Source organism: Bombyx mandarina, chromosome 28 (genome assembly GCF_030267445.1).
Source record: "Bombyx mandarina strain Sakado chromosome 28, ASM3026744v2".
NCBI classification, from domain to species: domain Eukaryota; kingdom Metazoa; phylum Arthropoda; class Insecta; order Lepidoptera; family Bombycidae; genus Bombyx; species Bombyx mandarina.
The window spans coordinates 8,543,760-8,567,012 of NC_143233.1; the positions used below are offsets into that span (position 1 = coordinate 8,543,760).

The window sequence follows — 23,253 nt, forward strand, 5'->3', positions numbered from 1 at the left end:
CGATGATCCATCAGACAGTAGGTCTTTTTTTTCGTCCTACCTACGCTGATAGCCTTGAGAGGCTATTTCAGCTTCTTCTTGACGTGTAGGTGAGCTCACGAGTCTCAAACCGGAGTGTTGTTGATTTACTCGTCGAACCCTTCGTCTATCCTAGTAACCTCGAGGGGTTATACTAGCTCAATCTATCATGTAGGTGAGCTCACAGGGCTCAGTTTGGCGAATTTGCTAACGATAGCCCTAGCAAGGGCAGTGCTTCGCTTATCCACTGACAAGATCCGACGAGAAACTCGGTGGGCTATCACTGTGAGTTAATTTACTCACTGAAAACTTTCATCGCATTCGACGGGTTCGGCGAGGACGGCGATCGGTGCTTGAGGTACCTAAAAGCACCGTTAATGGATCGGGAGGATCCGTAATGACGTGTTTAGGGCGACGTCGACTGTTTACCATTCGGTCCACAGGATCGGATATGAAAGTAGGTCTAGGTAGTGGGTTTGCGGTAGGCAGCGGTTTGACTCTGCCCATGGCATTGCTGAAGTCCACGGGGTACAGTAAGAATTTACCATCAGGTGGGCCGTATGCTCGACTGCCTACAAAGGCAATAAAAAAAGTTCGAGCGATACGTGTAGCTATAGATACTTTTCAACAGTATTGTATTACCTCGCGTTGCAGTAAACAAATATCTGAGGCGGTCGAAGGCAGCCGGGTGACCGTGGTTGTGGGGGAGGCAGGCTGTGGGAAGTCGACGCGGGTGCCGATCGCGTTGTTGCAAAACTCCTTGTTGTCGACCGCCATAGTGTCGGAGCCGAGACGCGTGGCCGCCATCGGACTGGCGCAGAGAGTCGCCAGCGAACTAGGGGAGGAGGTGAGATACGACTGTATGACTGGCGCAGGAGATCGATGGCCGGATCCAGGTTGCTGAAGCTTAGTAACATTTCGACAATATAGGCAGATGAGCATACGCCTCAGAGTGTGTGGTTGTCGTCGCTCATGGTTTTTTAGACAAGCTTACAGTCCACCTGGTGTTAAGTGATTGCTGGAGCCCATAGACATCTACAACGTAAAGGCACCAGCCACCTTTAGATATAAGTTCTAAGGTCTTAGTATAGTTACAACGGCTGCCGACCCTTCAAACCGAAACGCATTACTGCTTCACGGCAGAAATAGGCAGGGTGGTGGTATCTACCCGTGCGGACTCACAAAAGGTCCTACCACCAGTTACCATGGACATCAACAATGCCAGGGATAGAGCCGAGCCGCTGCCTATCGCTGAGTGATCCTCGTATGAAGAAGGACATGTTATAGCGCTCAGGAATTACTGCAGAGGGAATTTCAACCCAAAACGTCAGGGTACGTTACTGAACAAATTTCTGGAAACTCACTGTAGACAAACGTGCTACAAGGCAGTATGGATGAAGTCCGGAGTTGAGCCCGGTGCGATGGTAAAGACGTGATGTAGGGATCTTCTCAAAGAATTCTTCATAACATTCCGCATGTAAGGCACAACATAAACCACAAAGTTGTTGTGATTTCATTATTTTTTTATTGTCTTTGTAGGCATACAAGAATACGGTTCACCTGATGGTTAGTGGTTATTGTCGCTTATGGACGTCAGCAATGCTAAGGATGCAGCCAAGTCGTCCATTTTCAGGATTGGATATAGTGTCATAATGGTTTTTGGCCTGCCTGACCTCTATAGTCATAAATTTTTTTAAATATCAATAGTGCGATTCAGAACTATTATTGTCTGATTACCAAGTGTTTTCGTCTTCTCGTGAACATCTGAATTTCCAGGTTGGAGAAACAGTCGGTTATCAAGTGCGCTTGCACTCGAAGCCGCCGCGGCCGCCCGCCGGCTCCGTGCTCTACTGCACCAGCGGGGTCCTGCTGAGAAGGCTGCAGGCCAACCCAGGTCGGTACGTACTGCCTTGTGACCCGATCATGCCGACGAGATGTTATTACCGCCAGATTGTCAGCAATCGCCGTTTGCGTTGCCATAACTGTGATGTAGTTGCCAGTTTGTAGGGTACTCTGCTGGTACATAGGGCCTTCACAATTTTTGCCGTGAAAAGAGGCTATATAAGCCATCTCCGAGCGCATGAGTGCCAAATCGACGGATAGGAGTCAAAGCGGTCGCCATAGCCGAAATCGGTCGGATGGATCATTATCATCATCATTACAAGTTGTCTCATCTAGCTCCCCACGACCAGGTCTTCACCTGGCCTGACTCAAAAAATAAGTATACCAGATATTTGCCAAAATGTTCACATGGCGAGCACAATATTATTACAGCTGTTTGTATAGTAATTTAAACTTCAAATCTCAAGGTGGGCGGCGACATCCACACCTTGCTGTCCATAGGCTCCGTGAGAACTTAACCCTAGATGAGCTGTGAGCTCGTTCGCCCATGCAATAAAGTCGGATTGAGATCGAAAGACGTGAAAACAAAAGATACAAAGATAATTTCTGATATCAGAACTGCAAAGACGTGCTTTATCAATACAAAGGTATTCGTTCAGACAAGCATCACTTGTCTGTTACGTAAATTAACGTTTCACTAGGGGGTCGTTGACTCCGCGCCATTTGACTTTGTCCTACATTGCCTGCCCAAAGAATACCCTAAAATCTGATCTGTTACGTAAGTTAACGTTTCACTAGGGGTCGTTGACTCCGCGCCATTCGACTTTGTCATACATTGCCTGCCCCAATAAAGACCCTAAACTTGTTTTTTTTTTTCAGGTCTCGTAGGCTGCACTCACGTGCTCATAGACGAGGCTCACGAGAGGGACGTGAACACCGATGTGACCTTATTGCTGTTGAAAAGAGCTTTGAAGATCAATTCGGAGCTTAAAGTCGTTATAATGAGCGCCACGCTTGATGTCGACGTGTTCACTAGGTACGTAGTAAATGCGTTATTAGTTTGTTTGTTCATCACGTCTTAACATGGGCGGCGGCGTTCAAGTTGTTCTTTCTATGGTTCATGTTCCATGGGGAGTGCTCTGAGGAATCGTTCGAGATGATACCGGCATCTCGTTTTTACCATCGCACCGCCCGCCACCGGAGTAGAGTTCATCCATACTACCTGGAGCTACTGCGGTCATCCACAGTGCGTTTCCAGAGATCTTTTTTGCCACGTACCATCCGGCTATGGAATGAGCTCCCCTCCACGGTGTTTCCCGAGCGCTATGACATGTCCTTCTTCAAACGAGGCTTGTGGAGAGTATTAAGCGATAGGCAGCGGCTTGGCTCTGCCCCTGGCATTGCTGAAGTCCATGGGCGACGGTAACCACTAACCATCAGGTGAACCGTATGCTCGTCCTGACACGTCCCAGTGAAAGAGTCCGTGTACATTACATGTTGCGTGCGTATTTAAAAACAGGGAATTCCCCGGTTAACAGATTAAAGTTATCAGTTAAATTTAGTCGAATACAAGACGATCATAAAAATATCAAAATAAATTAGAACTATCAAAATTAACTGTGTTTCATTATTTGGAAAGGTTGCAAGGCGTTATATACAAATTATTGATGGTGTTATAAATTTGAAGCTGGCAACAATGGTCACTTGTGTCGATTTCCATACGAAAAAAAATTTTAATTGTACATTACAATGTGTCAAGGCAATAATTGTTAGTTTTATTTAACTGAATGTCTACAAATTTTTACTTTAGCATCCATAAATAAATTTTGCATTAATATTCCAGATATTTCGGACAATGTCCGGTGATAGCAGTTCCGGGGAGAACTTATCCGGTCGAGGTCACGTATCTCGATGACATACAAAAAAAGTTCAATTTGAATTTGCCCAAAACGATGGAGAGCGTCGCGAGGGCGGGCGGAAGACCGACGGTTCACTGCCAAGAGGTACTCGTGTTGCTGAAATATAGCTTTTATCATTAAAGATTTAAGGTGCTTTTTGACGAGAACGCAAGCAGTGTGAATTCAGCGGTAGGTAGCGGCTTGGCTCTGCCTCTTGCATTGCTGAAGTCCATGGGCGACGGTAACCACTCACCATCAGGTGGGCCGTGTGCTCGTCTGCCTACAAGGACAATAAAAACAAAAAGAATTGTTTTATTTTATTAGTTTAGTGTTCCTTTAGGTTCGATGCGTGTGACAATGGCTTATTAAACATTTAGAATCTGTGTGCGTCATAAAGCAAGACAAATCAAGATCCACTGAGTTTCTCGCCGGATCTTCTCAGTGGGTCACGATCCGGTGGTAGATTCTACGAAGCACTACTTTTGCTGGGGCCAGTGTTAGCAAATTCTCTCAGGTTGAGCCCGTGAGCTCACTTCCTGATCTGTGAGTAGTTTGAATAGCCTATTAGGCTACCAACGATTAGATAAGGGAAGAAAAGTAGCCAAAGAGCCACTATCGTTCTACTTGAGTGTTTCCATGTTTAATTAAATTTTGTTACAACGGATTACAGATTTAAATGAATCATTTGAATATTTTTTTGATTGTTTATACGAGTGGACGTATTCGTGGATTCGAACATCGGCACTGTCGGTACGAATAAATATACCGGGCGTCTTATCCTTTAAGCCAGGGATTAGCAATATTTTTAATCAATGATCCAATTTTAATTTTCATTTTTTTTGGCGGGCCGCATATAGATTAACTCTTATTAATAATTTACGAAACTTTATTTATAGTAAATATTAGAATGTAAAAAAATATAAAACTAAAAAAAAAAAAATCTTATACAAAAATTAATGCAAGATAAAAACAAAACAGAAAAAACCGAACAGAAATAAGAAAGTCGACAAAATAAATTCAATTTTTGAAAGACATGGCGGGCCGCGTGTTGCTCATCCCTGCTTTAGGCCACGACGACTTCAAAATGTATTTATATGATATTTTTTTTATTGCTTAGTTGAGTGTATGAGCTCACAGCCCACCCGGTGTTAAGTGGTTACTGGAGCCCATAGACATCTATAACGTAAATACGCCACCCACCTTAAAATAAGTTCTAAGGTCTCAGTATAGTTACAACGGCTGCCCCACCCTTCAAACCGAAACGCATTACTGCTTCACGTCAGAAATAGGCAGGGCGGTGGTACCTACCCGCGCGGACTTACAAGAGGTCCTACCACCAGTAACGATAACTTCATTTGTTCGAACAGATAGCCGAAGTGATAAAAGCGATCGACAGAACGCAAGAGGAAGGTGCGATTTTAGTGTTCCTCCCGGGCTGGGCCGAGATAAAATATACGATGCAAATATTAGAAGAGCACTATCGAGGCTCGGACTTGCATATGCTCGTGCCTGTTCATTCCAGGTGAGGCACGACACGACACGACACGACACAGCACGACACGACACACCACAACACGTCACATCAATACACAACAAAACATGACAAACCACGACACGCCACGACATGCCACACCAATATGCGCCACGACACCTCACGAAAAACAACGCCACGACACGTCACACCACTTCACACGCCACGTCACAACAATACATAACACAACACGATACACCACGACCGGCTACGACACACCACGACACACCACGTCACGTCACGCCTATATAAGATACGACAGGTCACTCACTACGCACCACGACGCGACAAGTCACGCCAAGTTACGCCACGCCACGCCACACCACACCACGCCGCACCACACTACGCCGCACCGATACAAGACACAACACAACATTCACAAATCAATGTTAATTTAGATCTCATTATTGAGTTTTCCCGATGGGGCCATTGCGAACTGTTGCCCTTTCCGATTTTGAAGTTCTTCGAACAGCACACATTAAATACACGTAAAGAAAACCTTTATACTTTTATTATTTAAAACACTGGCATTGCTTCAGTCTATGGGCGACGGTAACCACTCACCATCAGGTGGGCCGTATGCTCGTCTGCCTACAAGGGCAATAAAAAAAAAACTTTAAATTTTCAAAAGGATTTTTCTTCAGTGTCATTCAGTAAAAAAGAGCGTTCAGTTTTGTTTTCGACTACTGGGGGACCACTAGTAATAAATTTGTACTACTTGGGGACCACTAGTAATAAAATTTTCTCCTACCCACGCCGAAAGTTCGGTTTTTCTCCCGCTGTACAGGGAAGAAAGTCTAACTTTTCCTCCCGCTGTACAGGGAAGAAAGTGTAATTTTTCTTCCCTGGGTACTGACAAGCGCGCATGCGCGTTAGTGTTTACGTCTGCTCTCACGCACCTAAAATTCTCCGCCATTGTTGTGCTCGTTTAATTTGCAATATTGTGTTAAAAATATATATTTAAAAACAGTTAAATTGTTTTTTTATGAGTATGGGAGGGCTCCGCCCCCCCTACCCCCTGGCCAGGGCTTCGCTCCTGGACCCCGGCTCCGTACTCCACAAACTTTTGGCTTGGTAGGAGAAAAATAGTATGTGCACCGCGGGAGAAAAGTAGGAAATGTCCTACTTTTCTCCCTTGGTGCACAATGTACTATTGTACTACTGGCGAACACTAGTAAGAAATTTCACTACTGGGGGACCACTAGTAAGAAATTTTGACTACTAGGGGACTACTAGTAATTCATTGCGACTACTGTTGGACCATTAGTAGTAATAAGTAATGAAGTGGTCGTTATGGTGTAGACTGTCGGCGTTGGAGCAGGCGCGCATATTCTCGGCGGCGGCGGCGGGCGTGCGGCGCGTGCTGCTGGCGACCAACGTGGCGGAGACGTCACTCACCGTGCCCGACGTCACGCACGTGCTGGACACCGGCGCGCACCGGGAGAACACCACCGACCAGAGCGCGGGTCTGTACTGACCTCACTGTTCCTTCATCATCATCATTCTCCTGCCCTTCTCCCAGTCACCTAGGGTCGGAGCAACATGTTTTCCCCTTTCCTCTTCTCCTTAGTCGCATACTTCATTGCTGATGGTCGTATCCCTGAAAGCCCTTTGTATCATCAGCTTCCATTTCCTTCGGTTTTCGGCTTCTCTCAAGGCGGTGGCAATAGAGAGTCCAGTGAGCGCAGTTATCTGATCTAACCGACGGTCTGGTGGCCGGCCGGCGGGTCTTTCCCCTTCTACCTTGCCCCCCACAGTAAATTTTTCAAGGTTGTCTGTTGGCCGCCATACTCTTCTATCATATACCATTACTTCGCTCACTCCCCTCTTACACATATCGTCTTTCACGCAATCCATCCATTTCTTCTTAGGTCTACCACTTCCTCTATATCCTTCCACATTCATAGTTAACATTTTCTTACCAACCTCATTTTCATTTCGTCTCATCACATGTCCATACTATCCCAAACGCACACTTCTCAGCTTCTCTGTCACAGGTGCTACTTTCAGAGTTGCTCTAACAAATTTATTCCTTACAATGCTCTTTATTGTGCCTTATTGGCAGGTAGCGACTTGACTGTACCTCTGGTATTACGGTAACAGCTTACCGTCAGACGGACAGTGTGTTCGTCTGCCAATCAACGCAACAAAAAAATTGTTTAACTTCAGTGTTGCCTTATGTGATTTTAACTTCAGAGTTGCCTTAATTGATTGTAATTTCAGTGTTGCTTTATCTGATTTTAAATTCAGTGTTGCCTTATTTGATTGTAATTTCAGTGTTACCTTTTGTGATTTTAACTTCAGTGTTGCCTTACTTAATTTTAAATTCAGTGTTTGTTGCCTTATTTGATTTTAACTTTAGTGTTGCCTTATGTAATTTTAACTTCAGTGTTGCCTTATTTAATTTTAATTTCAGTGCTGCCTAATTGGATTATCTACTGTAGTTAAAACTTCAGTTTCAGGGTACATTTAGTGCGTCAGTTTACAGTTGACTGTGGAGTGACAAGCTACATTTGGCTGCAGGTACATTATGTCTGGAGACGGCGTGGGTGTCGCAGGCCGCCGCCAAACAGAGGTGCGGACGAGCCGGGAGAGTGCGACCGGGTATATTGATTACTTAAATTAATTTGTCGTTTAAATAAATATGGCTATGGAATTCCGGCTATGGAATGAGCTCCCCTCCACGGTGTTTCTCGAGCGCTATGACATGTCCTTCTTCAAACGAGCCTAGTGGAGAGTATTAAGCGGTAGGCAGCGGCTTGGCTCTGCCCCTGGCATTGCTGAAGTCCATGGGCGACGGTAACCACTCACCATCAGGTGGGCCGTATGCTCGTCTGTCTACAAGTGAAATAAAAAAAAATCCTAGTCGATGTATCCGCGCCTAGGAAGCCCACGGGGTTATATAGGATTTGATGGATTAAAATAATTTATCTACACCAATTTGAATGTTAATTATGTTAAAAACTACTTCGTCTACTACTTAACTTCGTCGATTCAATCGAACTTTTTTTATTTTATTTTTTTATTGGTCACTTGGTCATAATGAGCTTAATTTAAACCTTATTTCTATACGCTTAGGTTGCACTCGTAGAAGGGTTCTCGAATTGAAACACGGACGTTGGTCAGTCAACACAGATAATATAATGTAATTTTGAAATATTATTTTAAATAAAGCTAGTCAAGTGTAGATCGGTTTTTGAAGTGAAACTTCTTTACAGTCGTTGTGATGTGATTTCAAACTCGATGAAACGAAATAAAACGAAACGAAAAAATAAGTTTGGCGTAGGGTTACCGTGATCATGCAGGCGGTTCCCCCAGGGCGACGCTGCTCCATTGCACTGTGGAGTGGTTGACACTTGCGATTATTTTTATTTTTTATAAGTTTCACTTCTACCGAGTGCACACACACACATTTTTTTTAAATACCGTCAAATCGATCTCTTAACAGTACGTTTATGACGATCGAATCTCTCGCTAACGACATTTTCAAGATAAGCTTGCGTGTATACCAGTTCCGAACAACAACATTCGGTCCCCCGCCCCCGGTCCCCCCGATCCCCCACCCCACGGTCCCCCCGGTCCCCCCGATCCCCCACCCCACGGTCCCCCCGGTCCCCCACCCCCCGGTCCCCCCGGCAGATGACACGCGCGCGTGTTGCAGGTCACTGCTACAAGCTGTACACGAGGCAGAAGGAGCAGGAGTTCCGGCCGCACTCCACCCCCGAGATACTGAGGTGAGTGACTCACCCTGCCGCGCACTGGTCTAGTGACGCTCTACCTCACTCAAGAGGTTTTCCTTTTAAATTGTGTTTTGATGCCTATTCTATTGACCTCGAGGGGTCACACTGCATCGCTGGATACGAATGCACCGGACGTCTTGATCCTTTAGGCCACGACGAGTGCATACTATAACTAGTCGACGATGACCGGTGCTTGAGGTACCTAAAAGCACCGTTAGTGGATCGGGAGGATCCGAAATGACGTGTTTTTTTTTGTATAGCTTAGATAGGTGAACGAGCTCACAGCTTATCCGGTGTTAAGTGGTTACTGGAGCCCATAGACATCTACAACGTAAATGCGCCACCCACCTTGAGATATAAGTTCTAAGGTCTCAGTATAGTTACAACGGCTGCCCCACCCTTCAAACCGAAACGCATTGCTGCTCCATGGCAGAAACAGGCAGGGCGGTGGTACCTACCCGTGCGGACTCACTGTACTGCTCAGAGTTACAGTCGGGCGGTGTGTCGGCAGGGTGCCGCTGGTGCAGACGGTGCTGGACTGCAAGTCGTACGCTCCGGACGACAGGATCGAGGACTTCCTGTCGCAGCTTCCGGAGCCCCCCGGCTCGGACGCTATCGACTTCGCCGTCAACGACCTCGTGGAGATTGGTATGAATGATTTCTTTTTAATACGCTTTTATTAGTTTCTGACGTGTGACGTATGTATGTTTGTAACGGAATCTTTGAACATGATTTTGACCCCCTCCAAAACGTCGGATTAACTCGAAATTTGGTATACTTATTAAGGATCGATGACAATTCAATTAAAAAAAATATGAGGAAATTGAAATTCAACTAAAAAAAATGAAAAATTATGAGATGATAAAAAATACACGCTTTTTTTTAGAATAAAATCATTTTTTCTTACACTATTTTTAAACCAAATTTATTAAAGAAATATAAATTCTATTGTAAATGAAAAATATAAATAAATAAATAAACACAGATATATGCAAAAATAAAAACATTACATAAAAATACTACTAGTACTTTAATTGAATTATGATTTCGTATACGCATCTATTTTAAAAGAATGGTGCACGTGACAGAAGTGGAACTTCTTTTGCGGTGTGTAGTATTGTGGTTTTCATCATTTTTCATCCTTAAATCAAATTTCTCTTGTAATAGGGAATGCTGTGTATAAGAGAAACGACCTAGCTCGCTTTCTTTCTCTCTCCAAAGTTGAGTGATTCGCGAGACGCCCTGTCTGTTCTCTCATTCTCGCTCGTCCTAAATTGTATATTTTCTCTCTAGCCGTAACGAATCCGTCGCGAGTTAAATTTTAATGCAGTGTATGCTATTTACTTCGTATACCGCGGCCCGCTCCGCTCACAGTAATAATAAACCGGCTGTTATTATGTACGGTCGTTTCATTGCCCCTAAGTTTCGATATAACTTTTACTATTGTGACTAAAGAAGTTACTCTTACAAAAAAAAACGTGATGTTATTCCACAAAGGTGCTCTGACCGGCCGGCAACAGCTGACTCGACTCGGTGGGCTGCTGTGCGGCCTGGCGCTGGCGCCGCGGGTCGCTGTCTGCCTGCTACACTCGGTGGCCATTGGCAATGTCATTGCCGCCGCCACGATCGCCACGCACGTCAGCGACAACCTACAGCTGTTCCACGACGCTGCTCAACGCAAGGCAGGTGGGTTCGGACCAGGTCGCTGAGCCGAAGGTCCGTTACTGGTGGTAGATACCACCACCCTTCAAGGCGTAGTCTCCTGCGAGGAATTCGCGGAGGTTTTTATTTTTTTTATTGCTTAGATGGGTGGACGAGCTCACAGCCCACCTGGTGTTAAGTGGTTACTGGAGCCCATAGACATCCACAACGTAAATGCGCCACCCACCTTGAGGTATGAGTTCTAAGGTCTCAGTATAGTTACAACGGCTGCCCCGCCCTTCAAACCGAAACGCGTTGCTGCTTCACGGCAGAAATAAGCAGGGTGGTGATACCTACCTGCGCGGACTAACAAGAGGTCCTACCACCAGTAATTACGCAAATTATAATTTTGCGGGTTTTATTTTTGTTACACGATGTTATTCCTTCACCGTGGAAGTCAATCGTGAACATTTGTTGAGTACGTATTTCATTAGAAAAATTGGTACCCGCCTGGGATTCGAACACCGGTGCATCGCTCAACACGAGTGCTCCGGACGTCTTATTCGTTAGGCCACAACGACTTCCAAGGAGGTGGAGGACCTTGGCCCTCCTCGTCTCCCTCTTCCTCGCAGGAGGCGCCGGAGTCCGACATAACCCAGTTCGTTACCCCCCCGGACCAGGTAAATCAATCCCCTATCCACGCCATCTGTTGACACAACAAAAACTACGCGCGTATGAAAATGGCGCGAAGTGTGTAAAAAAAACTAAAACATGGTGCCGGTGCAAAAACAATAAAATTGTGATTTGTTGATCAATCAGCACATATAATTCTCGCAAGTGAGAAAAATGAATAGTGCATCAACGAACTACAGAGTGTGTTATCCTTTTCCCAGTCCCAAACAAATCTAAATTCAAAACAGATAGAACGATCAGTAAAGTAGAATCGTTTCGCAGAAATACTCGAGTTGAAACGCAAGTTCAGTCCGACGTGTGACTACAGCGCCCTGTACTGGGTGCAGCGCGAGTTCGAACAGAAGCTGTCCGAGCTCGGCGGGGGGGAGGCGGGGCGCTGGTGCACGCAGCACGGACTCAGTAAGGAGAGATTGAAAAACGTTAAAGGTACGGATAGCATAAAAAGTTTTTTTTTTTTTTTTTGAAGTGACACTTCTTTACAATATATATTTAGTATATTATTTCCTAGAATTTATTACATAATTTTCATTATTTTTTTAATAAATTTATTTAATAAATGAATTTTCTATAATTAAATAATTTCAAATTTAGTTATTATTATACATCCTGTTTAAAAATTACTGGCTGTAGTGTTTTTGAAGTGAAACTTCTTTAGGATCGTTGTGATTTCAAACTCGATGAAACGAAATAATAAGTCCATAGAGACACAAACACATAAATGTATAGGATTCAGCCGCCGAGAGAATGAGATAGAACACATTAGACGTTCTCGGTGTAGTATTTTTTTTAGTACAGCGCCATCTATGAGATTTTTAATACTAATGTGTGTATGAAACCTCTTGTAGTGAATTTTAATTTAGGTTTATACGTGAAGTTAAAATATCAATTCACAGAGGGCGCTACCTCATACTATAAAAGATGATTTACAATTATTTACTAATGACAAAATTTTACATAAAATATACTTAGACATTTAGGATAATTGTATTTTAATTTTTGAAGATTTCACTTCCACCACGTGTGAATTGCACACATGGTTTTTTTTATTGCTTAGATGGGTGGACAAGCTCGCAGCCCACCTGGTGTTAAGTGGTTACTGGAGCCCATAGACATCTACAACGTAAATGCGCCACCCACCTTGAGACATGAGTTCTAAGGTCTCAGTATAGTTACAACGGCTGCCCTGCCCTTTAAAACTGCTTCACGGCAGAAATAGGCAGGGTGGTGGTACCTACCCACGCGGACTCACAACACGTCCTACCACCAGATGTTGATGATTTCACTGTTTCCGCACAGATCTGACGAACTTGTATCTGGAGCAACTACTGAAAACTGGCGTAGTAGAACCTACGATAGAGGCGGAAGAACTAAACAGGTTCAGTGGTATTGACGAGCTGACGTCCGCCGTGCTGTTGTCCGGGAGCGACGCGCTGCTCACCGCGAGCCGCAGACTCAGGACCAAAGGGAAACTCGCCACGGAAACCGTGCTATACACCAGGTACGCAACGGAACTAAACTCTAACGATTACTGGTGGTAGGACGTGTTGTGAGGTACGCACGAGTAGGTACCACCGCCCTGCCTATTTCTGCCGTGAAGCAGCAATGCGTTTCGGTTCGAATGGTGGGGCAGCCGTTGTAACTATACTGAGACCTTGGAACTTCTATCTCAAGGTGGGTGTCGGTATTACGTTGTAGATGTCTATGCGCTCCGGTAACCACTTAAAAGATAATAAAGACCCAGACGCGACGGGTTGCAAGGGGGGGTCCCTCCCGACGCCGTTTACTCTACTCGCAACAGCAGGTCTCTGCGGGAGCCGTTTGTTTCATTTTCCCACATTTGTGAATCACAAACCTGAAGAAACACTAAATAGACAAAATAAAAGAAAGGATTGTGTGGTTTTATGAAACCACGGTAAAAATGAGCCTTTTTTTTACGGACGTTTTAAACACGGAGCACTGGCACAAATGAATAATTGGCCTTGGCTGCTCTGACGAGCGCATTTCACTTTATCTCTACTCCGCGGCCGACCGTCACGCGACATGCAACACACAGACGAAAAAGTTTGAGACGAAGTCAACGAATCACAAATCACACAACTTCACTCCTCGCGTTCCCGCCAAAAAATCTCCCTTACCCTTCCCCTAAACTGCCGCTACAGCAGCGACCTCCCAATACAATATAGCGCTTGTGCTTTAGCTCCCGCGAACGCGCCCACGTCAGCAGCGAGAGCGTGAACCACAATGTGATCAAGCGCGGCGATAAATGCAAGCTGATCGCGTATTTCGGGGGCCACCGCTCGGCCGAGAGGAGGGCCCTCGTGCTCCACAAGACCAGCCTCGTGCCCCCGCAGACCGCCCTGCTGTTCAGCCCGTCTGACGTGCGGAAGGTGACCTGTGTTTATCGTAACTATAGCTACTTCTATACTATATACTATCTATACTAATATTATAAAGAGGAAAGATTTGTTTGTTTGTTTGTTTCGAATAGGCTCCGAAACTACTGGACCGATTTGAAAAATTATTTTTCCATTAGAAGCCGACATTGTCCCTGATGAACATAGGCTACTTTTTTTTAATTTTTTTTTTATTTTTTTTTTTTTTTTTTCATGTGTGTTTTAATGTTTCCGAAGCGAAGCGAGGGCGGGTCGCTAGTAATATTATAAAGAGGAAAGATTTGTTTGTATTGAATAGGCTCCGAAACTACTGAACCGATTTGAAAAATTCTTTAATTGTTTGGAAGCTACACTATTCCCGAGTGACATAGGCTAAAATCTTTTTTGAAAAATTTAGGGATTCTTACTAAAACTCCAATAATGTAAACCAGGGTATAAAAAAATTACCTAAAATATTCTTTACATCGCGTGCCCTGCGATAACTAATTGATGATAGAATAAAATAAAGTACGACTTTGTAGAACACATTAATATTTACAAAAACTGTCGCCACAGCATATGTCTAACTATTATAGTTATGCCGCAATAAGTGTTATTTTATTTAAAAAAATAAAATAACGTCAAATATCGTTGAAATTTTTGTTAAAGACCCGAGCGGAGCCGGAGCGGGCCGCTAGTATAATTGGAAATAGGTAACCCAAGACCTAACATTCCTCCACCATTATATGAGTTGATACTGAAAAAAAATAATTGAATTTAACATGACTTAGAATAATCTGACTTAAATAATAAAAAATGTAGCAGTGTAGGTCGGACTTGAAACATGTGTGCAATTCACACGTGGTAGAAGTGAAACCTTCAAAAATTAAAAAACAATTATCCTAAATGTCTAAGTACATATATGTAAAATGTTGTCATTAGTAAATAATTGTAAATCATCTTTTATAGTATGAGGTAGCGCCCTCTGTGATTTGATATTTTAACTTCACGTATAATCCTAAATTAAAATTCACTACAAGAGGTTTCATACACACGTTAGTATTAAAAATTCTCATAGATGGCGCTGTATTAAAAAAAAATACTACACCGAGAACGTCAAAATGTGTTCTATCTCATTCTCTCGGCGGCTGAATCCTATACGTTTATGTGTTTGTGTGTCTATGGACTTATTTTTTCGTTTCATCGAGTTTGAAATCACAACGATTCTAAAGAAGTTTAACCTCAAAAACATTACAGCCAGTAATTTTTAAACAGGATGTATAATAATAACAAAATTTGAAATTACTTAATTATAGAAAATACATTTATTAAACTTTATTAAAAGTGTAATAAAAATATGTAATAAATTCTAGGAAATAATATACTAAACATATATTATTGTTTCTAGGAGGCGTCGGACAGTGAAACAACGATATTGTCTATACGAAAACATAACTTAAGAATACACATGCCAACCTGGTAAGTGTTTTAAGCATGTGCTTATGATAAAAGGAGGGTAGAGGTAAGGATCTTGTTGATGTTGACTTGAATAAGTGTCCAGTTGTAAAAATAAACTGAAAAACTGACTAGCTAAGGTAGCAAGCGATCTGATATGAATGAAGCAGTTCGAAAAGTCAAGTGTATGGAGTGTGTGTATAATTTTTTTAAAACGTTAAGTTCTCTCGTGAAAGTCGTCGTGGCCTAACGGATAAGACATCCGGTGCATTCGTGTTGAGCGATGCACCGGTTTTCGAATCTCAGGCGGGTACCAATTTCTCTAATGAAATACGTACTCGACAAATGTTCACGATTGACTTCCACGGTGAAGGAATAACATCGTGTAATAAAAATCAAACCCGCAAAAATTATAATTTGCGTAATTACTGGTGGTAGGACCACTTGTGAGTCCGCGCGGGTGGGTACCACCGCCCTGAATATTTCTGCCGTGAATTATTTTATTCCTTTTAAAATAATTATCTTATATTCGGTTTGACGCTATAGAATAATTTAGCGCTTGAAAATAATGTTATGTTTTAAAATATTCCATGTTGATGTCCGTTTATAGTATTTTGAGTGAGTTATTTCGCCTTATGAAAGCTGAAGTTTTACTTTTTTTTTTTCACTATTTTACTGGAATGTCTTTACTTGAATGTATCTTTAAAATTACACCATTTGCTACGGTGGCGCCCCCCTACCTCGACCCTCATTATTATGACTGTAATAATCTTTTGAAATAAAAAAAATGTCTTTTGACCACAGGTAACGCATTTTTTTTTCAGTCAAGCGGATTATTTATTAAAAGCCAGAGAAATGCTGTGGAACACATTCAAGTACCAAATAGAGAGAAATATGAATACTCTAGATTACGGTGACAACACTAAAGTATCAAGATTCAGAGTCAGACTAGTCAAGAGCATCGGAAGGATATTAGTGGAAGGATCGCGAGAGTGCTTGGAAGGGAAGAAGGAAAAAGTATTTGTTGATGACGAATAAATACATGCGAATATAAATTTATTTTATTAATTTATATTGGATTCTTTTAATTAAATACACATACCTATAGTCTTTTTTATTTTTGTTGCTCAGGTGGGTGAACGAACTCACGGCCCGCCCGGTGTTAAGTGGTTACCGGAGCCCATAGACATCTACAACGTAAATGCCGTCACCCACCTCCAGAAATGAGTTCGAAGGTCTCAGTTTGAACAGTACAACAACTGCCCCGCCCTTCAAACCGAAGCGCATTACTGCTTCACAGCAGAAATTGGCAGGTGCAGAATAGGTTGCTGCTGTAGCGCTGTGAAGGGGGGGGGATAAGGGGAAACCTAATTTGATAGCGGATTACCGTGCGTGATTTGTTCCCGGTTATTTATTTCTTAGGCGTAATTACTCATCTGTCATGCATAATTTTTGTTTTTATGGGACTAAGACCTTTATGTCAAGACCTATTATAATTTTAATGAAAACTTTCTTAATATGAAAACTAATATTATGAAATGAAGTTGTTAACATAGCAAGAAACGAAATAAAATGAGATGATATGGGATGACATACGAGTATAATCTCAGTAAAATGGTGGTCATTTACTGAGATTTTTTCAGTGGACTTTTTGGAGGGTCCCTAGAAACTACGTCCAGCGGCTTTGTTTCATTTTCCCGCATTTGTGCACTTTCACAAATATTAAACAGTTAATGAACCACCGTTATTACACATTTAAACCTGAAGAAACACTAAATAGACAAAATAAAACAAATCACACAACTTCACTCCTCGCGTTTCCGTCAAAAAGTCCTACCAAAACGTAGTGATTACTTGCTCAGTGAGTCCTACTGCCTAATAATCATAGACCATACTTCAGTGATACACCTACACTGAAGTAGGTCTATGTAATAATAGGGGTTAAAGTATGAAGTTGCCGTTTTATTGTAATAGGAACTTCGAATTGACATAGAATCTTCATGGTTTGAGATTTTTGAGTGAAACTTTTTTCAAATGGTACCTATGAGGTTCTTCTTTTAAAAAAATCTGCAACATTCGATACTCGAATCGATCGACTTTTAGTTGTTTTTTTTTTATTCAGCTTAGATAATAAAGATGGGTACTTTGAAAATTCGAGTGACTTTTGGATACGAGTTCTGATGCGGAACTAACGCTGCAGAAACGGCTCGCAATATCAATGTTGCGTTTGGAGAGGGGACTGCTAATGAATGCACCGTGCGATTTTGGTTTAAACGCTTTCGTGATAGAAATTTTGATTTCAAGAACGAACCACGTGGGAGACCGCCCACACATGTGAATAACAATGAATTGAAAGAGATGGCCGAGCCAAGCCAAACTACCCAGGGACAAATGGAGTGTTGCTTCAAAATAAATATGAATTCGATTTTAAGGCTCAAGGTGGGCAGCGATTTTCTTATCTATGGTTTGCAGTTACCACATAGCGCCAGGCGGTCTGTAAGCCTGCTCACGAAATTATAAATACGATATCATTAGTTATACATTCAGACTCTAAATACATAATATATTTTGTTTAAAACGCCTTGTGTACTCTATTTATCCTATCCTATACCAGCCTATACACCCAACTGTGCTAAAAACTGAAAAGCTGTAACTTTAAAAAGTTTTAGAATAAATCTTGATTAATTATTAAAAATAAAGGTAAATAATGGCCTTCCTGGCTGAGCCCTTGCTCGCCCACCTGCCCTGGTTAACAAGGGCGGATCCAGCTTTGGTGCCAGGAGGGGGTCACATAGTCGTGGGCAAGTTAAGAACTTATAATTTAATTTTGATAACAATAGATAATAAATAAATCATGATGTTCTTCAATTAGTCCAAGTTAATTCAAGTCCTGGAAATAGCTCAGGGGGGGGTCATGACCCCCATGACCCCCCCCCTGGATCCGCCGTTGCTGGTTAAACTGGAAAGGCCACAGTAATCTCTAAAACATAAAAAAAATATATTTATATCATGTAGAGTAAATTCCCGTATTTATTTGTGTAGTGTCGGGTATTCAAAATCTTCATTAAGTAACTAAACAAGTGTTTGTGGCCTAATCAGGAATCGCGTGTAATAAAAATCAAACCCCAAAAAATAAGTATAAACTAAGTAATTCCTCCTGGTAAGGCGTCTTGTGAACCCGTACGGATAACTACCATCACCCTTACCAGTTCTGCCGTGAAACAGTAATGCGTTTCACTTTGAAGGATGGGAGAGTTCTTATACTATAAACTAAGACAGAGAACTCATTTCTTAAATTGGGTGGCGGCATTTACGTTGTTGATATCTATGGGCTCCGGTAAACAATTACACGGTGAGCCGTGAGTTCCTCCATCAATCTAAACAAAAAAAAAAGATTAAATCTGAACAAATATTGATAAACATATTATTATAGAAAACAATTCACACAAGTTCATTCTTCGCTTTCCCGCCAAAAAGGCCGAAATTATTATAAGAAAGGTCAAGGAATTTATGCCTCACAGTCCCAGCCTTATATGTGTATCAATCTAGTGTATTATCTATGCCGCGTCCGTAAACAACAAAAAAAAAACAAATAAGTACACAGTCAGCAAAATAATTTGTTTTCCCACTTTTAATCGTAGTTTAAACTTGATCTGTGCTTTTATTATTAGCGGGCTAAGCTAAACTGCCGCTTGTCGCAATATATAAAATAAACCGGTTTTATCCTACGTAATAAACGCTGAACTTGTGCTAATGCGACCGTATGTGATTTTCCTCATCCGTATCGAGACTGCGTTTTGCGCCGCGCAGTCCTCGGACTCTTCGTACGACGGAATCTACGAAACGTGTTTTAAACGAAGTGAAGTAAACTAAATTAATTATGTGTCTTTTAAAATTTTTGGTTTTGGCAATCGTGCCATTGTCTTTCGCTCAAAATATTCCTAAGGCGACTAATCTCCACAATGGGCTCACCGAGAAGATTGGAAATTTTTCCATTGAATTATTGTATCACACCTCGAATTTGGAGCAGAGTAAAGGTAACTTGATTATGTCTCCAATCACCGTTTGGACGGTTTTGGCGGTAATAGCTGAAGGCGCGTCTGGGAATACGAGACGGCAGATCAACCACGCGTTACGGCTACAAGCAAAGCATACGAACGTCACTCGAAGCGAATTCCAAAAAATTTCAGAATGGCTCCGAGTCAACACGAACACAATAGAACTCGCCAAAATCAATGCCATAATTGTCGATAAGCAACGTTTGCCACAACAAGACTTTCATGACAATGCAAAGACCTATTATGAAACTGATATGATAACACTTAACTTCGAAGATGCACAGAACTCTGCTAATTTATTGAATTCAGCCATCTCCAACTTCACCCATGGTAAAATACCAAAGATAGTTGACACCGGTAGTTTCCAAGACTCCCAAATGCTGTTGACTAGTGCACTCTATTTTAAAGGTCAGTGGACTATACCATTTAACACATCGTCTACATCAAAACTACCTTTTTACAATAGTAAAGGTGAAAAAATTGGTGAAGTGAACATGATGTACAATCGCCATACATATCCATTCTCGAACATTAAAATATTAAATGCAAGAGTCATTGAATTGCCATACGGTGTAGAAAACCGCTTGTCAATGTTAATCATGGTGCCAAACCCTGGTGTTTCACTTGCAAGTATGTTCATGAAGTTCAAGGAGCTTTCATTAGATTCATTCTTTGAAGAATTGCGCATCTCTAAGGAGGAATTTTCAGATGATGAAGTCGATTGTTTCATTCCGAGATTCAAAATTGAGTCTAATTTGGATATGACATCGGTGTTGAAGAATGCCATGGGTATTGAGGATTTGTTTGATGCGAGGAAAGCTGTTTTACCACATATGGCTCGGACTCCTATGTATGTGTCGAAAGTGGTACACAAAGCAGAAATTGAAGTTACGGAAGCAGGAACAACAGCTGCCGGAGTAACAGTCGCAGAATTCAGCAACCGAATAGGAGTTGTAAGATTTGAGGCAAATCGTCCCTTCACTTACATGATTGTAGAGAAAGTAACAAATTCAATTGTATTTGGAGGCTTTTATACGGAGCCATCACTTTACTAATTCCGAGTATGTTAAATGTATGTGTAACTTGAAACAATTGAAAGATCTGAATAGTTTAATTGTGGTTTTTTTATCGATTGCTAGCTAACCTGACAGTCATTGTCCTGTCAATTTATGCTAACAGTAGAAGTATGTCAGAAGTAAAATGTGCATGAAATAGATATTGTCAGTATATTAAAATGTGCTTAAATTGATAACATTGTGATGATTCAAATAAATATTTTTATATTTCTCAAATGAAAATCATAGATTCCAAACCAAATTTTAATCAAAACATACATAAGTTTATACTGTGCAATAGGAAAAAAAAACATCAAATGTAAATAAAGTTATACAGCAAAAGGAAAATGCATAGTAATAATTACTGGAATTATGCATTGGGTTTCTTTGGAAATATGTTTGTATCAACTCTGGATTGGACTCGAACTTGTAATTAGTAATAGGAAAATGTTAAAATGAAAACATTGCAATGAGCAATGTTCTACTGAAGTTTCTTTAGAATTATTCTACTACTAGGTCTAAATATGCTTTTTAATGACTGTGTTGGAAGGAAAGCTCAAGGGCATAGTGCTAAACAGCTTCTGGATTTTTTAAACATCACAATGCTTGCCACCATGAGACATGAGGTTTAAGTCTTGACTTTTAACATGTGAATGTGTTAGGTGAGAACACTGAATATTAGGCATATAACTGTTAACGTTATATTAAAATCTCAGTAATAACTTGATTGTGTAATCTCTGATTAGTTTATTAGTATATTTTTGGAGGTTGAGTCTATGTATACTTCAAGACTATTTATCGTGTCAATTATACAAAGAAAGCCCTCCCTTGAAAGCGTTTGCACAGTGTGTTGTGTAATAGCAATATTAGATGGACTGGAATTTCAAAAGTAAAAAGTTTACGATTTACCATTAATGCTTTTAATAAAAAATTACATAAATATTTTATATCTAATGATGCATTTTTTGCCTGGACCAATGCGGGGAATGCCCCGCTAATCCGTATCCTATAATTTCCGCAGTGCGTTTTGGTTAAAAAGCAAGCATTAAATAAAATAACGAGATTAATATCAAGTATTTTAATGCACCGCCTGAAATGTGAAGACAAGATTAGATGCGGTAGTTCACGATGTGACGTCAGAAGTCCAAACTAGAATAAGGTACGTAAATTATTATTAGACGGAGTACATTACTTATTTACTGAAGGCATAACTTTTATGGTCAGGAGCCAGAGTCAGTATTTTTGCTTAAGTAATCTTTTATTTTTATTGCTTTGGTGGGTGGACAAGCTCATCAGCCCACCTGTTGTTAAGTGGTTACTGGAGCCCGTAGACATCACAACGTAAATGCGCCACTCACCTTGAGATATAAGTTCTAAGGTCTCAGGTATAGCTACAACGGCTGCCTCACCCTTCAAACCGAAACGCATTACTGCTTCACGGCAGAAATAGGCGGGGCGGTGGTACCTACCCGTGCGGACTCACAAGAGGTCCTACCACCAGTAATTACGCAAATGAATTACATTAGAGTTGCCTGTGTTTTGTGCACTATGTCCTACCCGTGACAATTGCACGATTGCGATCGCGCTCTGGAATGAACTCCCCGACGCGACGGTTTTTCGCGGCATGCTAATGAAACGAGATTTGAAAGGAATTACCAGCCCTTAAATTACGGCCACGGCATTACCAGTGTCTATGTGCGACAGTGACCAATCATAATGAGCCGTATCGTCGGTGGCCGTCGTTGGCCATAAAAACCATTTTAAAATTGCATAATATGATTAGGTCCAAAATAATGACGAAAATGCAAAGGCTCCTCACCTTGTAACCACAATTATTATCTGAATTCATGATGTTGATTACCTTGAATTTACAGAAAAAATCCGGCGTGCGTACCTAAAAAATACTTGTTTGTCAAAATGGCGGCATAAAAGTTTGGTAGATTAGTCTAGTCACTAAGTTCACAGGTGGTGGTAGCACGTATGTTTAAAATCTGGGATCCGCTAAGCAGCAATTAATACTACGATCTTATGTCTCACGATGTCACTCAGGCTCTGATTACTGGTGGTGTGGGCGTGTTGTAACCCCGCACGGGTACCACCACCTATTTCTGCCGTGAAGCAATAATCCGTTTCGGCTTGTAGGCTGGGGCAGCTGTTGTACTATAAAACTGAGTCTTAGAACTCGTATCTCGAGGTGTGTGTTGGCATTTACGTTGTTCATTTCTATGGGCTCCAGTAACCACTTAAAACCAGGTGGGCTGTGAGTTCGTCCACACATCTAAGCAATAAAAAATAAAAAAAGCACCGGACGTCTTACCCTTTAGGCCATGACGACTTCAAAAAAAAACTTCGAGACCAACTACAAAATGGAAGTTTTTGATAATATGTTTTTTTTGTGTCTTATGCGTCCTTAAACCGTCCATCCCATTGTTGGGAAACTTGGTCCAGTCGCTAGCACTGCAGCGAAGGTTTCTGTTCAATATCAAGGTGATGTGACGAGCGTCTGGTTTCGATAAATGTAAGTACCTACTCCATAAATCTAACGACAGTCTCAGTGGAACGTAGCCTTTTCTCCAGTATCAACTAATCCATGCATCGGCCCGCTGAGTTTTCGCCGGATCTTCTGAGCGGGTCGCGATTCCGATTCGGTAGTAGATTCATTCGCGAAGCAATTGCTCTTGAGTTGTTAGGTCTCCTTCGGAGGCGCTCGGGCAGTTGTTAGCAAATCCCACCCTTCCTGGCTGAGCGTTTGCTCGCCCACCTGTCCTGGTGAAACTGGAAAGGCCTCCGGGCCACCAGTATCTTTCAATCATAAAAAAAAAACAGTATCAAATAAAGTTCATTTTTCTTTGTTGGGTCACAAAACGCCTAGCAAGGCTATGTCTCGTTTTCTTAAAAATCTAAAAACAGGAAATTGCTCAAGGATTGGCTCGTGAACAATAGTGTGATT

At 41.8% G+C, this 23,253-nt stretch overlaps 2 protein-coding genes across 2 annotated transcripts in view; both read left to right on the forward strand.

Annotated features, from left to right (window-relative positions):
- The window catches only part of LOC114250114 (ATP-dependent RNA helicase DHX30), a 35,519-nt gene extending 19,274 nt beyond the window's left edge, over positions 1-16,245 (forward strand). Inside the window, exons 8-22 of the mRNA XM_089739129.1 lie at positions 673-865; positions 1,795-1,912; positions 2,740-2,896; positions 3,704-3,863; positions 5,126-5,280; positions 6,592-6,755; positions 7,813-7,893; positions 8,951-9,023; positions 9,541-9,677; positions 10,527-10,715; positions 11,625-11,789; positions 12,660-12,861; positions 13,561-13,750; positions 15,144-15,214; positions 16,015-16,245. Coding sequence (XP_089595255.1) covers positions 673-865; positions 1,795-1,912; positions 2,740-2,896; positions 3,704-3,863; positions 5,126-5,280; positions 6,592-6,755; positions 7,813-7,893; positions 8,951-9,023; positions 9,541-9,677; positions 10,527-10,715; positions 11,625-11,789; positions 12,660-12,861; positions 13,561-13,750; positions 15,144-15,214; positions 16,015-16,228 — 2,269 coding nt within the window. The 3' untranslated portion in view covers positions 16,229-16,245. The remainder of the gene's footprint in view (positions 1-672; positions 866-1,794; positions 1,913-2,739; positions 2,897-3,703; positions 3,864-5,125; positions 5,281-6,591; positions 6,756-7,812; positions 7,894-8,950; positions 9,024-9,540; positions 9,678-10,526; positions 10,716-11,624; positions 11,790-12,659; positions 12,862-13,560; positions 13,751-15,143; positions 15,215-16,014) is intronic.
- Positions 16,246-18,617: 2,372 nt separating this feature from the next.
- On the forward strand, positions 18,618-21,257 carry serpin-4 (serine protease inhibitor 4). The gene has a single exon (XM_028183839.2). It carries the CDS (start codon positions 19,071-19,073, stop codon positions 20,301-20,303), a length of 1,233 nt encoding a protein of 410 aa, XP_028039640.2. The 5' UTR covers positions 18,618-19,070; the 3' UTR covers positions 20,304-21,257.
- The last annotated feature ends 1,996 nt before the right edge of the window (positions 21,258-23,253 follow it).

Bases quoted from the DNA above. Each gene is read 5' to 3' on its own strand.
- serpin-4 (XM_028183839.2), top strand. From the start codon at position 19,071: ATGTGTCTTTTAAAATTTTTGGTTTTGGCAATCGTGCCATTGTCTTTC.